The sequence below is a fragment of the Typopeltis vanoorti genome, chromosome 21 (assembly GCF_054136105.1).
Source record: "Typopeltis vanoorti isolate ZY-2024b chromosome 21, IOZ_Tvanoo_1.0, whole genome shotgun sequence".
Classification (NCBI taxonomy): Eukaryota; Metazoa; Arthropoda; class Arachnida; order Uropygi; family Thelyphonidae; genus Typopeltis; species Typopeltis vanoorti.
This window is the reverse complement of record NC_143569.1, coordinates 29456653-29473112: the sequence shown is the minus strand read 5'-3', so window position 1 is coordinate 29473112 and position 16460 is coordinate 29456653. Positions and strand designations below refer to the sequence as shown.

The window sequence follows — 16460 nt, the reverse complement described above, 5'->3', positions numbered from 1 at the left end:
ATCATGTTTCCTGTTATTCACCTATCAGCTAGTTTCTGAAGTCCACAGACCTTTAATCTAGTCTCACAGGGAGTACTTCAGGGTCCTGGCACAATCACGTCACTCACCTCTAAATCCTCAATACTAGTTCTTCCACACAGAATCGAGAAAATCAAATCTGTATTCAGTTCTGATCACTTGGATTTTATGTGCTGCTTTTGCCATCTTTGCAATATGTCCTCTAAGCTTCAACTTGATGTCTGCAATAACTTCGAAATTCTGGGTCTCATCAGTTTTCTGCAGTTCGTTTCTATTAATATAGTAACGCAGAAGTGATCTCTTCATCCCTAAGTTCATGACATTTGCTAGTTTTTGAAGCCCTCTTATCCTAATCACCAGCTCCATATACATCCCCACTTGTTCCAATTTATGCAACAGAGTTTAATGTGAAATCCTGTTGAATGCCTCTGCAAAAGTCAGCAGTATCACCGAGCAGCCATTTCTTCTACCCTTTACAAACAAAATCATGCTGTCCTAAAAAAGAACAATACTGTTGTCCACTTAATCCTGAATTCTGTCTTTTATCAAATTAGTTTCACTCTAATGTTATGTAGTGGAACTATTTTGCTCTCTTTTTACTTCCTTGGCACCTCCCCAGAACCGAGGCTCAAAATAAACAGCTTCGTCAGAGAAGACAATTCCCTTGCACCTCCAGGGGGCTGTTTGTTTTGTTGATGGGGCCATAAAATAATGAAAACAAATTTTAAATGTTTTAAGACTAAGTAGATATGTTTTTATTTTAAAAGTATTTAATTTTTATTATTTCTTTTTTTTTGTTATTTTTTATATTTTAATGGATAAAAATCTCACATTGGTGTTGGATCACAAATTTTGTTTCCTGTGTATTTCGGTGAATATTAGTCAATATATGCTTATCAGGGCGACTGTGCTGATAGCACAGATCTCATGCATCAGAACTATAAATGCTGAGGATTCCCTTATTCATGTAATACACTAATTTCATATTGTTAGTCTGTGGTGTGTTGGTATCAGTACATAGTGCTATTATTTGATCTATTCCACATTAAATATTTAACCCTGAGATGGATAAGTGGCTGATAAAAAAAGCAAACTAGCGAACAATCAGCAGAAGTTGAAACAGACTCACAAATGACAGCATCTCATATTTTACCAAAAAGTCCGTATCAGCTTCAGCGCCAGACTGTAAGAGGCAAAAAATGTCATATGAAAAAATTCGAAAATATAATCCTTTATCTTATATAAAAATATAAGATAATGTACCATGTCAAATGTGTATGTAAGATGCTAAAAATGTAATATTTATGTGATATTTGGTGACCTTTGCAATTTGATTTTTGCGAATATTGCAAAAATCAAATTGCAAAGGTTGCCAATATAAATATTGAATATAAATACAATAAATATTATAATTATTGAATATAAATTGAATTGAATATAAATACAATAAATATTATAATAATATGTCTGTATTACACATTTTTTTTTCGATTGGGGATGTGAAATATTTTAATTTTTCAAAGGGGCCTTTACATCCAAAAGTTTGGGATGCACTTCTCTAATGCGTAGGCTGATAAGACATCTGATTCCATGACTGTATTTACACTAAGGTACTGCAACTGTAAGTAGATCCAGTTCATCTACTCTATTCTCCCATCAATCAATGTCACATTTGGCACTGGAATATTACCAACTGAATGGAACACACTTGCAAAATGATCACTCAGTAACTCAACCATGAGATACACTTTGACATTGCTTTCTTCAAAAACTCTTTGACCATCTCCCATGCACTACTAATATCTCTCTCCTTGGAATTCTTCTACCATGGCACTGCTCTAAGCTGACTCTCCAGTTTGTCATAATCACCTGCTACATAATTCCACATATGCCTCTTCTTAATAGAAAATTCTGTATATCTGGCAATCCCTTCATTATACATTGTCCGAAGTAATTATCTCTTAGGAGCTGTATAAATTGATTTCATTCCCCTTCCTTCCAATCTATGTGTATCACATAGTTTAAGCCTTCTGTAATAACTACTTGATTTGCACCCAATGTACTAACTTGCCCAATGCATGCTATCGACATTCTCGCTTATACTCTCTGGTGTATGTTAGCAGCCAACTATATATTTAATCTTGCTGGCCTCTATCTCACACTAGATAGCTTCAAATGAATTGCCCTCTACATCCCTGTCCTTGTGATGTACTTCTCTTTTTGGCTTCTTGTGATATTATTAGCAAAACACACACCATCCTCCTCCCCCATTCTGTTTTCTCTGTCCTCTTTCAAAGTACTATGCCCATTGCTTACTATTTCTATGACTCAATCATCTTCCATCAACCAAATCTCAATAATGTCTACAACTTTTGGCCAAGTTGAATGGCAATGCCAAAAACTCCTCTCTCTTATTAAAAATCCTTCTGCATTAGCATACATAAACTGCAATACCCCTTTCATTGCACACCTTGTGTTGATTATTCCAACCATTAACAATCTGGGGGAGCAGCTACATTCAGCATCCTGTGATTACTCTCCCACTCTCACATCTAAGTTGTCCATACCCACACTTATCTGCATACTCTCCCCCAAACAAACAATCTAGTTTCCTTGATTCTGCACTTCCGAACTCTTGGCAAACAATATTCTCAAGACACCTAATGCCAAATCTATTCAAATGCAAACCTTATATAAGTTCTTCAATCCAACAAACTCACTCTACACATCTGGAAATTACACTATCCTTGCACCCAACCTGTACAATGTCATTCGTAATCACAGCCCTTTATTTCAGCTCACCTCTACCATGTATTCACATCTAAGTTGTCTGGACCCACATTCACCTGCATTTCCCTTACACATTCCAGTTTTCCTGACCGTGCACTTTTGAACTTTCACTGGACAATACTTTCTTAAGACACCTAACTCTGAATTCATTCAAATGCTCATAATTGCCTTATGCAAGTCCTTCTATCAATCAAACACTCCATAGATCCACGAAATCTACACCACAAAACCTAGACCATGTCAAGCACTAATGATGAATTATCATATCATTAGTGCTTGGCTGCACTAATGATATGATAATCTCTTGGCCGCACCTTCCCTCTCAGCATCCTTATGGTATCACTAACATTTTTAATCTGGCTCCCCTCCCACCAGGGAAGTGCAACTTCCTCAAGCATTCCTGTTATCATGAATCAACATACAAAATTAGATATTTATTCTCTCTTTCTTTCTTTTTTTTTTTTCACATTCTGCTTTCCCTTCCCTTGTGTCTTTCTCTCTCTCTCTCTCTCTCTCTCTCTGACTCTCATTCTAATTCTGCACTGTGTTCAGCAGAGTTACACTGAACTCTGCATCAGTGTGCACCCTCTCTCTCTCTCTCTCTCATTATCGTCTGGTTATTTTTTCCATTTCCCACTGCTTAATTCTTACTATCAGCAGTACTGCATGCACAGAACTCAACAAATATTCTCGCCCACTCACCAGTGGCAAACAGATTTTGACAGCTAGTGAGTAGCTGCAGATTGGACATAGCAGAATAATTTTTATATATTGAAAAATAATTTTCCAAACAAAATATTTATAATTTTAAGAAAACACTTATGTAGCACAAGAAATCACTTTATGGTCTCACTGACTGGCACATAGAGAAATATTATTAAAAAAAAATGGAGGTAGGGGATCATGGGCAAGTGCACTTTTTTTCATGGTGAGTAGGGTTTTGCATAATTTGTCAAGCCCTGTGCATTTACCTTCACTTGCTTCCAACACTTTACTTGCAATAACAGCCTTGCCAAGATTCAAACTCATATTTTCTTGTCTTCTAATTTATCTCAGTACTATCATTCTTCTTCTTTCTCTCCCTGCACTTCAGCATTTGCTTTTAAAACACTTCCAACATACAAGCTCACAAGGTTCACTTTCCTTTCACAAATCTTTCACTCTATGAAGCAAATATATTTTGCACATGCTGTAGCAAAAAATAAATAAATAAAACAAAATAAAACCACCACACATGGAGTGCAGTTTGATGTATTACTAGGATGTTATTTCTTACCTATATGTTTCTCATTATGAACATTATCTGGTTACCTTTTAGCATTTAAAACAGATAAGCAAAAAAAAAGGTAAATCATCATTTCATCCATAAAATGCTGAGAGAGAGGGTATACTACTGTCTACTTTCTTATTTGATAAAGCATGTACTGCAAATGAACAAAACTTATAATATTATAATATCTATCTCCATAACTTAAATATTGAACTGCAAACTTTTCTTCACTGGGACTAAACCTTGTTAAATTCAATGCCAGTAAACTTCAATCTACCTGATTTTTTTTGCAAAAAAATATGAATTATAAAATAAAAATTACCAAATATTAATATCTAAATGTGTAGACACGAGATTTATTTCATCAGATGGAATGGAACTCCTGTTATTTACACCATAATCCTCAGAAATATATCTATGGGGCAAACTAAGCATCATAATACACTTGTCAATATGTATATATGTAAACAAAACAATAACTAAAAGATATTTGTTTTACTAAGTTAAGGCTAATTAAACAGAGCTCTGAGAGAAAGATATGAAAATGCATTTGTGCAAATAACTATTTATAGTCAATGATGATTTCTGAATTATAATGCTGTATATATCACTAGCAGACTGGAGTTAAGCAAGTTTTATGATACTGAGTCACTTAATATATTAAATATAGTAACCTTCTTTTTTATTTATAATGAAGCTAATTAATTATTATCATGTATATCATATTTTCAAATTCAATTTTTTTTTTTTTTAATTTAAAGACTTATTTAAAGTGCTTTAAAAAAAAAACAGATGTATACAAAACCAAAAGCTAATATATATTACCTCTTCTTGGCATATTATCTGTTTGTCTTCGTTTTCTTACTACAACACATGCAACAATTAAGATCACAATCAAAACCACTACTGCACATGCACTAGGCACCATAATACTCAGACTTTTGTAAAAGGCTGGCCGTCTATCTTCAATGCTTAAGAGAGGTGGAATAGTACCTAATAAGGAAGGAGGGAGAAAATATATTATAACAGTTTGTAAGGAAGCAAACTATTCGTATTAGATAATCACTTTAAATTATTATTATTATTAGAAAAGCTGAGGCATGTTGGAATAGACGCGCCTCTTCACAAAATAGAATGCATATTACACGTATCGGGTCAAACCGAAGCAGAGAGCTACCAGTAACCAGCAGAGTACCACAGGGAGCTGTACTCTCCCCAACTCTATTCAACATTTACATGCACGATATTAATCAGCTACCACTCAAAGGTAAGATATTCCAATACGCAGACGATACAGCAATAATATCCATCCATAATAACGCAAGCATAGCCCAAACAAATATTATTATTATTATTACGGGTATCTCCATGGAGTCAGTAGACTCATCGCGGGAGACCCAAACTAGCAAAACAATATCTGTCATATCTCTTCTTGAATTCATTTACAGATGAAGAGCTCACAACAAAGTCAGGCAATGAATTCCACTCATTCACCACCCTCCAGGCAAAAAACCTTGTTCTGACACCTTTGTTAACCACACTCTTCTTTAATTTCCAGAGATGACCTCTTGTTCTTCCATCACTATCACACAGCTGAAACATTTCCCCTGCATCAATCCTATAAAAACCTTTTAGTAATTTGAATGTTTCTATCATATCCCCTCTTCTTCGCCTATCAGCCAATCTCTGCAATCCACAAGCTCTCAATCTATCAATGTAGGGAGCATTTTTTATATCACTCACCAACTTGGTCACTCTTCTCTGAACCCTCTCCACAGCCTCCTCATCTCCAAGGAATCCAGGTGACCAGACCTGAGCACAGTAATCCAAATGTGGAAGTATCAATGCTTTATAAAGGGGAATAATAACCTCTTTATCTCTGGATGTCAGTGTGTTCCGCAACAACCAAGTAATCCTATGTGCAATCTTGGACACCTTAGCAATGTGTCCTCTGAACTTCATCTCCTTATCTACCAATACCCCTAAGTCCCTAGCCTCATCAATCTCTTGGAGTACCCTTCCATCTATGTAGTACACAGCTGGTAATCTTTTAATCCCAAAATGCAAGACTTTACACTTTTCCACATTGAACTGACATCCATTTTCTTTTGCCCATTTTACCAGCTTATTTAAATCCTCCTGCAAACTTTCAACATCAGCTTGATTTTTTATTGCACTACACAACTTTGCATCATCAGCAAACAACTGAATATCTCCCTTTAAGCCGTTTCCTATATCATTTATATACAAATTAAACAACATTGGCCCAAGCACAGAGCCTGTCATATGCAACATGTCATATGCAACATGACATAAATCTGATCGTAGACTGGCTCAAGAAAAACTCCATACACTTAAACTCAGAAAAGACAAAATTAATGATATTCAGAAATCCACTGACTCGACCAGTTGATAACAAATATATAACCATCCAACATCCACTTTCCAACATAAAAAACACACAGAACAGCAAAACCACTACACAGCAATCACTCAGGTTGAAACAATACGATAACTTTTAATTTACTTCGATGCAGATATGAACTGGAATAGCCACATAAACCATCTACACAACAAACTCCGAACAATACGTGGCAAACTCTACAGGTTAAAAGACATAGTTCCCATACGCCTAAAAGCACTATGCCAAAATATACTAAGATACGCTATAACAACATATGCTTTCTGTGCACCCTACAAATTAAATAGATTAATGTAGCTACAGTACAAAATGACAAAACTGATCTTTTGGGAAGAAAGAGAAAATCACGACCTTATAAACATTGCAATGTCAGAACACAAAATACTGACAGCAAAACATTTATGTCACTATGCAGCTTTGCTAAAACATTATTTCGATGCCAACTACAGGACAGTCAGAAATACATACCGTATAACAAGACCTCAGACTACTAATTATATCACAAAATACAATAATCACTACGGAAAGGCCACGTGAAACTTCTACATCCCAGACATGATAAACAAATTACCTTTTGAATACAGAAACCTCACAAATTACAATAGCCTGAAAAGTGCTCTAAGGGCATACTATGAACAAGAAACATGCACCCAAAATACCATACAAACTTAATGAAACACAATATATTCGTTCAGGCTTCCAGTTCAGCGATGCATCAATACATTCCAAGTTATTGTGTGTGTGTGTGTGTGTGTGTGTGTGTGTGTGTGCGTGCGTGCGTGCGCGAATTTTTCAATCACAGATTTCGTAGCTTCCCAACACAGCAAAAAAAAAAAAAAAACAATTCATAATAACCAACTGGTGTCATCCTCAGATAAGCTTACATATAAGCTTCGAGGATGAAAGCAAAGAAATTAGTTCTCATCCAAGATGTATCATATGTAACCAAATGCATTTAATGTACGTATCGCATGAAAACCAATGTATGTAACGTATGTATTATATGTAAACCAATGTACCTAATGTAAGTATCACATATAAACAAATGTAAGTAATGTACCATATGTAATCAAATGTATGTAATGTATATAATAACTGTAAAAAATGTATGCAATGTAATAAAAAAAAAAATAAAATAAAATAAAAAAAAAATAATAAAAAAAAATATATAAAAAAATTCCCAACACAGCAAAAAAAATGTGTGTAATGTATATAATAACTGTAACAAATGTATGCAATGTAATAAAAAAAATCTTTTAAATGTAAATCATGAGTTTACACTGATGTGTAAACTCAGTTTATGAGAATTAGGAAAATATAATGAGTATGTTTGTGAGAATTAGGAAATATAATGTTTAGATTGCAAATGTGTAAATACTGTTGTATAATCACACCTTTTCAAACTTGAAAAAAAAAAAAAGTAAACTACAACATGTAATATAATACTACTTATGTAACTCTGAACAACATAATTGTAAATTATTATTATTATGATTGTTATTTAAAAAAAAAAAACTGTTACCATCATTACTATTTAAATCTCATTATATGTAGCACAAAGTGCTGAACCTTGTTAAATAATATACTGAATAGATGATCATTGTGCATATGTAAATATTTGAAAGAACAATAAAAAAAAAATTTTAAAAAAATGTTACACCTCCAAGGAGTCCAAAGACTCATTGAGGGAGGGCACCCACTCTATAACTCTCTGTCTCCACCACTCAATCCACCAACTACAGTGACTGCATCATTTACACCAATGCCATCTACTGCCTGCTAGTATTTTTACAGACAATCACAAACATCCATGCCCATTGTGGGATTCGAACCTGCAGCCTTTTGGCTGGAGAATGGATATGCTAACCACTTGGCCAACCAGGCCAGCATAATAAAATAAAATAAATAATCACCAGCCATCTGATGCAAGGCAATTATCAGAAAATATTTGGGTAGAATACTATCATTACATAAGTAATCATTACAGGAGTTTATAAGAAGGAATATATTTAGTTTATTTGGACATTTTAATAAAATTAAATGACACTGACTAGTTTTGCTGCATACTCTTGTGACTTCTTCTTGGTTAGGATTAGGATGAACAAAAAATTACAATAAAGGGATAACATTAACCATAACATTACTAAAATACTGAAACATGTAGGAACCATTACAATAAGTTAAAAACAGGAAACATGTGGACGTGGCAGCTTGCATGGGTCAGCTATTGTTCAGTGATGTGTGCACAATAGTTGGCTGAAAAGTTAAAGCCTGAAATGCAAAAATGTCTAATCAGTGATTTCCTAATATTGCACAGGATCATACCTTAGTAGATTATTTTTTTTGCCAGTTTTTCAAAAAAGTCATAACATAAACCAGTCATCTCTAATTACTTCCTTTCATCTCTCCTTTTAAGGTTGAGAACTTTTTTTATATGAAACACTACAAAAAAGGCAGTCATCAAAAAATTAACCTGCTATATCTTCTTCCACTAAAAGTTGTCCTATCATCATTGTTGTCACATAATTGATAAACTTTGAAAGTTTTTCTTTCTATATGAAAGACTTCATAAATATCTGCTAAATAAAAAAATTCCTCCATTTCTCTCACAACAGTATTAAAGTGTTATTTTTTTCTCCACACATGCTTCACCATGTGTCACACCTCTGGTTTTTGTTTCAGTCATGAAGTGAGAAAAATGAGCTACCACTACGTGTCTGTTATAGTTATTATTATATATAGTTATTATTATTATAGACACATCATGGGAGGCCCTAAACATCATGTCAAGAACTATTCCAACATATGTGCAGTATCTATCATACTTTGCTTTGAACTCATTCACAGTCATGGCACCCAGAACAGACTCTGGCAACCTATCCCACTCATTCACAACTCTTCAAGCAAAAACTTAGTACTAACACCCTTGCTAACCACACTCTTACTCAGTTTCCATAGATGGCCCAGCCCCTATTTCTCCCACCACAAGACCTGTTCTGAAAATATTCCTCTGAATTAATCTTGTAAAAACCCTTCAGTAATTATCACCCCTTTTCCAGTTTTTATGTCAACCAGTTTTCATAACCTACAAATCTTCAACCTGTTCTTGTTAGGTTCATTCCATAGACCTGCTACCATCTTGGTCACTCGCCTCTGGATCCTTTCCACCTCTTCCTCATTGCCAAGAAACTCGTGACCAGATCTGCATGTCATAGTCAAGATGGGGTCTTATCAAGGCTGAATAAAGAGGAATAATAACCTGCTTGTCAAAGTATTCTTCAATAACCAAGTAATTTGATGAGCTGCTTTAGCCACTTTTGCTATATGTCCTCTACACTTTAACTTCCTATCCACTAACACCGAAATCTCTGGTTTCATCAATTTCCTAGAGTACAGTTCTATCTATATGGTAATCTTTTCACTTCAAAATCCATAACCTTACACTTTGCCATATTAAACTGGAATCCATTCTCCTCTGCCCAGACTACCAGTCTATCCAAATCATCCTGCAAAATTTTAACATCTGTATTAATTATTGCTTGACCTAACTTTGCATTATCAGCAAAACAATCGAACTGTTCCTCTCAGATCCTTTCCTCTTTCATTAATGTACAAATTAAACAGTAGCTGCCAAGAACAGAGCCACTGCATATCACTAGTTAAACCCATCCCAACATCATTAGCATACAAATTGAACAGCAATGGCCCCCAAACTGACCCCCCCCCTCTGTGGTACATCCCTAGTGACCTTCCTCTTTCAGGATACTGCATCGCCATATACAACTTTCTGATACCTATCTGACAGCCAGTCACTGATCCAATTCAGAAGTCTGTTATCCAATCCCATCTGTTTCAATTTATTTAAGAGCTTGTCGTGTGGCAGTCTATCAAAAGCCTTTGGAAATTCCAAGCATACCACTGTATATGCATATCTCCTGTCCAAAGTATTTGTCACCTTGTTATAGTACATAAGTAAGTTAGTAAAACGTGATCTCCCTTTAACAAACCCATACTGATAACCACAGGGAACACTGCTGTTATTAACTCATTTCTGTATCCCACTTCTCACCAATCTCTCCACAACTTCAGATATACAGATCAGCCTATAATTTGAAGCTATAGTCTTTATGTAGAACAATTTTATCCTCCTTCCATTCCCTTGGAACCTGCTTTTGTAAGACTCTTATTAAACAGGCATGCCAATGCTACTGCCAATTCTATGGAACATTCCCTTAAGATGCATGGTAATATGTCATCAAATCCTATCACCTTATTTAGATCAAAGTTATTTATTTTCTCAAATACTTCCTGCTCACTCACAATTAAGTCGTCCTCTCTTATGTCCTCTACACTTAAGTTCCTTATAATTCCACCCTGATCAGAATGAAACACCCTTATAAATTGATCACCGAATACCTCAACAATGTCTTCTGTAGCAGTTACAATTCTACCATTTTCATCCATTAACATCATCTTACCTAATCATTCTTCCTGCTACTTACCACATATCTAAAAAACTCGTTGGGATTTTTTTTTTTTTTTTTTTTGCCTGATTTGCCAGTTTCTGCTCATACTGCACTTTCGTTTTCCTTACTGAGTCACTCTCCTGGATTGTTCTTTATACTCTTCATTCAACTGATACTCACCATTATTTATCTTGTACTGCCTCCAATACCTTCTTCCAGATTTCATGCTTAAGCTACTCATCCATCCATTTTACACCTACCTTATTCAGCCTTTTGGCCTTCAGAATACATTCATACATTGATGCTGTTATATATTTCTTTGTCAGTTCCCAAGCAGTATTTATTTCCTTACTGCTCAACCTCTTCGTTCCATGCTATAGCTCCAACCTGTCTCCTAAGCTTGTCATAATGACCTGTCTTATAATTACACATATATACTTCATGATCATTTTACCAACTGCATGAAAATTTGAAACCCCACTCACAATTACATCCTCTGATGAAATGATCAGATCTAAAAGTGTGTGTATGCATCTGTATATATCTTGACATGATTAATTTTATTAATTTTTGAATATATTTTCATGATTCTAAGAAGCAGTATTCCACTTTTTTTTTTACTAATTATATAAAAAAAAAAAAGACTATGGAAATTTATATTAGGTGATTAAATATTATAATTATATTTTACGATTATTAAAATTCAATGTTATAATTATGTTTTAATGCAGTATTCGTATTACCTCCTGAAGAAGTTAATGTAGCAAAAATATATTCAGCTTCGGTTGGTCCAGCATCACTATGTGCTGTCATCAGAACTGTATACCAAGTACCTGGACCAAGGTCTGATATGACTAGTAACTTTTGTTCTGGTATAATGTTATTAGAGACTAGAATCCACTCATGTTGCTGATTGGCTTTGTACTGCACCACAAAAAAATTTATGGAACATCCACTGCTATGCCAAGTATTTAAATGAAGTGCCACAGATGTGGAATTGATGCTTAGAAGTGCTTCTTTCTTAGGTGCAATTGGCACTGCAAAAGAAAAAAAAGGCTGTTGAACTTAAAGATATTACCAAAATAGTTTTTAAAAGTTATATAAGCAAGCAAAAGTGTTATTACTCATAACAGTGAGTAATAACAGTGTTATTACTCATCCATCTAACTCTGTTAGATGGATGAGTAATATCATTAAGCATGAGCTGCAGAAGAAGAAAATGTTGTAGAGGGTATATATAAAGAGAAAGGTGACCAGCAAACTCATGAACAGTATAAGGCTCAAGCCAGGAAGGCAAAATCAGATTATGAGAAGAATCTAGCCAAGCAGGTCAAAGGAAATACCAGAGTTCTTTCATAATGTGGTGGCAAGAGGAAGAATGACTATGTAAGATTAACCTTAATGAGAGATGATGGTCATGAGATGACAGAAGGAATAAAATAGTTGAGTTACTGAGTGACCACTTTTCAAGGGTATATCATCTTAATGAAGTTCCTGCTTTAACCTATGTGACAGACACTAATATGGGAACAGAGGTGGATGAATAAAAGGTTCTTAGGATATATTATTATTATTAAACAAGACCTCATGGAGTCAAGGACTCATCTAGGAGGTCCTTTTATCTCACACACATCTCATCATACCGCATCTTAAACACATTCAAACTCCTTGCAGACACCACACTCTCAGGCAAGCCATTGAAATCACTCACAACTCTGCACGAAAAAAACTTGCCTCTCACTCCCCTACTCACACCCTCTTTATACAGTTTCCAGGGATGACCTCTGGTTCTCCCCTGATCTCCCACTATTCTCTGTAGAACTTCTCCACCATTGATCTTATAACAACCCCTTACCAACTTGTAGGTCTCTATCATATCTCCCCTCTTCCTTCTCTCCACTAGACTCTGCAAATTACATCTTTTCAATCTTTCCTCATACTCGACATTCCAGAGGTCAGAAACTACCTTAGTCAGTTGCCTTTGGACCCTTTCCAACATCTCTTCATCCTTCTGAAAACCAGGTGACCAAATCTGGGCACAATAGTCCATGTGTGGCCTAATCAAAGCTTTATACAATGGAACAAGAATCTCCCTACTTCTACACGTCAGTGTCCTCCGCATCATTCCCAGAAGTCTTTGTGTTGTCTTCACAATTTTGGCGATGTGTCCCCTAAATTTTAGATCCTTATCCACTTTCACCCCCAGATCTCTTATTTCCTCTACTTCCAACAATATATTCTCACCAAGCATAAATTCTGCATCCCATCTTTGTTTTCCAAATTTTAAAACCTTACATTTTGCAACATTGAACTCACATCCCCATTTGCTTGCCCAATCACTCAATTTATTCAAGTCTTCTTGCAAGGGCACAACATCTTCACTACTCTTTATGGTTCGTCCCAACTTTGCATCATCTGCAAACAACTGAATATCTCCATCCAAATCTTCGCCAATATCATTAATATACAAGTTAAATAGTACTGCAGAATCTCAATGTCAATACAGCTGTGGGATTAGATGGGATATCAGCTAAGGTTTTGTGAGAATGTGCAAAGAAAATGGTAATGCCTTTGCCTAGGCTATTTAATTTAAGTCTCAGCTCTGGGGGGTGGAAAGAGGACAAAATAATTCCCTTTCATAAAGGTGGCTCTAAGACTGCAGTAGTAAATTACAGATCAATCAATATCTCAAGTGTGGTGGTAAATGTAATGGAAAAATTGGTCAAAAACATAATTCAAGAATCTGTGGATTAGAATATGATACTGTATGAGGGACCATTGTCAAGGATCAGTCATGCCTTAGTAATTTACTAACTTTTTATAATAGAGTAACAACTGAGTTGGATAAAGGAAATGGCTGCACAATGATTTTGCAAAGGCATTTGGCAGAATACCACATGGAACTTGTTACTCAAATTAGAACAAATGGAGATGGATATGACACTGGTTATGTGGATAAACAGATGGCTACTGGCCAGATATGAAAAAGCAGTATATGGAGGGACAGAATCAAGGCAAAAACAGGTGACTAGTGGTGCCACAAGGTTCAGTGCCAGGACTAAGTTTGCACATAAATGATATAGGAAATAATCTCAAAGGACATATTGAGTTGTTTTCTGATGATGCAAAATTAGGTAGAGTAATAGTTAATCAAGGTGATATGGAGAGCATGCAGTATGATTTAAATAGGCTGTCAGTTGGGCAAAAGATAATAGGTATCAGTTTAATGTGGAGAAATGTAAAGTTATGCATTTTGGGATAAATAGATTAAAGCTGTGTATCACATTGATGGCACTGTACTTGAGGAAACAGATGAAGCTAGAGATTTAGAGGGTGGTCGTAGACAGAGAGTTAAAGTTTAGAGGACATACTGATAAGGTTGCTAAGGTCCATAAGATTACTTCTATTGAAGAACACATTAACAAGAAGAGATAAGGAAGTTGTTATTCCTCTTTACAAGGCCTTGATACACTCACATCTGGATTACTGTGCTCAAGTCTGGTCCCCTGGATTTCTTGGTGATGAGGAAGCAGAAGAGAGGATTCAGAGGCAAGTGACCATGTTGGTGAGTGGACTATGGAATGTTCCCTGTGAGGATAGATTGAGGGTGTGTGAATTGAGAAGTTGGTTGATAGGTGAAAAAGAGGGGATATGACAGAAATTTTTAAGTTACTTAAAGGGTTTTATAGGATAGATGCAGGGGAAATGTTTCAGCACTTGGCTAGAGGGACCAGAACAAGGGAATCATCCCTGGAAGTTGAATAAAGGTGTGGTTAGTAGGGGTGTGAGGACTAGATTTTTTGCTTGGAGAGTTGTGAATGAGTGGAATGGGTTGCCAGAGTAGTTGTGCTTTGTCTCTTAATGGATTTAAGGAAAGGAATGACAGATTGTGTGAATAGTTTGGATCTCCTGGATTAGTCTTTGAACTCCATGGAGGTGATCATACAATAATAATAATATTGCTTCTCAATCCACTTAATCCCTACTTGGTTTATCTACCTGATGCTGTGTATGCAGTCAGATAATGCCTCTGAAACAATTCCTGAATACTTCTCAGGCATTACCAATATTCTCTCTTTGTGGATTCTTCTCCAAGCTGCCTCCCTAGCATAGTTTGTGAAGTTACCAGCTTCATAATTCTGCATAAACCATTTCTTGAGTGAGAATTCCATATGTTGAACAACCTCCTTGAACAAACCTGCATGGTCGCTTTCTATGATCAGAGGTAGAGTTGCTATCGTATTTGATACTATTACCAGATCCAACACTTTCAAACCTCTAGTCCCATCTATTACATGCTGTTTCAGGTGATTATCCCCTTAGTAACTACACAGTTGCCATAAATATTGTTACAACTTCTGCACACACCTGCGCTGCCCACAGAATTGCATGAGCTCGGTTCTATTAGTGGGTATGCAGTCAACATTCATGTGTTTATTTATCAGTAGAGAGAGAGTTGTCTAGTTGTACAGATTAACATGTGGTGGGGAGACTACCATGTAGCTGCAACAGGACTTCACAAGGTTGGAATGCAGCCACCTGTTATTTTCAACACGCTAAACACACTTAGGATCATATTCGTGTATCAGACTATTAACTGTTGCAACAATACAGAAGACATACCAAAAAACAGGTAGACCACACTGCATTAGAATGCAACAGTTTGTAAGGACTGTGAAGGCATACATGATCTGTGAGAATGCAGGAAGTGATGTTGCAGAGAGATGAACGTTTCACAGAGAATGATGTAACATGTGCTAACTGATGACCTGGGGATGAAACTTATTAACATTATACTGGACACTTCCTAACATCACAACTACGCAACAGCATGTGATAAAAGTGAAGGCAGTACACGAACAACAGACACAGAGATACCCTCTTCACAGATTAGAAGATTTACACTACTGAAGAGTAGTTTAATCACCAAAACAATCGGGAGTATATGTCCCGGATGGTTGCATAGCACATGCCATAGCATCCAGAGTTCAGAGAGGTCATCATCTCTGAAGATGCTGGTTATAACACCAGTGAAATATGAGCAATAAGTTAATAAGTTAATAAATTACTTATTTTTCTGTGTTCTAATATATACCGTTAAAAAATAAACAACATGTACGACAAACACATAAGTCTGTCCACACCTGATCTGAATCTGTTGGACTTGAAATTATGGTCAGAGCTTAAGAGAGTAGTCTGCAAGAAATGACACCCCAGCATCATTAGCCTGAAGGTGGATTTGGAACAAGCTGGGGCAACGTTTCAGTTGGATGTTGTGCATGCCACAATCAATATGTGGCCTCACAGACTTTGGGCATGCTTGAAGGCAAAAGGGGGACATTTTAAACATTGAGTACTGCTATATGCATGTTATGCATGTAGTTTGTATGTGTGAAAGCTGGAAACGATTTACTGATAAATTAAAAGTTTATGTACTGTTCAAGTTGTAACAATATTTATGGCAAGTGGTAATATTTATTTCTAAATTATATTT

At 35.8% G+C, this 16460-nt stretch overlaps 1 protein-coding gene across 7 annotated transcripts in view; it reads right to left on the bottom strand.

Moving 5' to 3' along the window:
- Positions 1–16460, bottom strand: part of LOC150094689 (cell adhesion molecule Dscam1-like) — a 772561-nt gene that overhangs the window by 126005 nt on the left and 630096 nt on the right. For 6 of the 7 annotated variants that reach the window (XM_090411386.1, XM_090411388.1, XM_090411385.1 and 3 more), the window contains 2 exons: positions 11710–12003; positions 4904–5071 (listed from right to left, as the gene is read on the bottom strand). In XM_090411386.1, the coding sequence (XP_090267512.1) occupies positions 4904–5071; positions 11710–12003 (462 nt within the window). The remainder of the gene's footprint in view (positions 1–4903; positions 5072–11709; positions 12004–16460) is intronic. The other variant, XM_090411389.1, reaches the window with a different exon arrangement.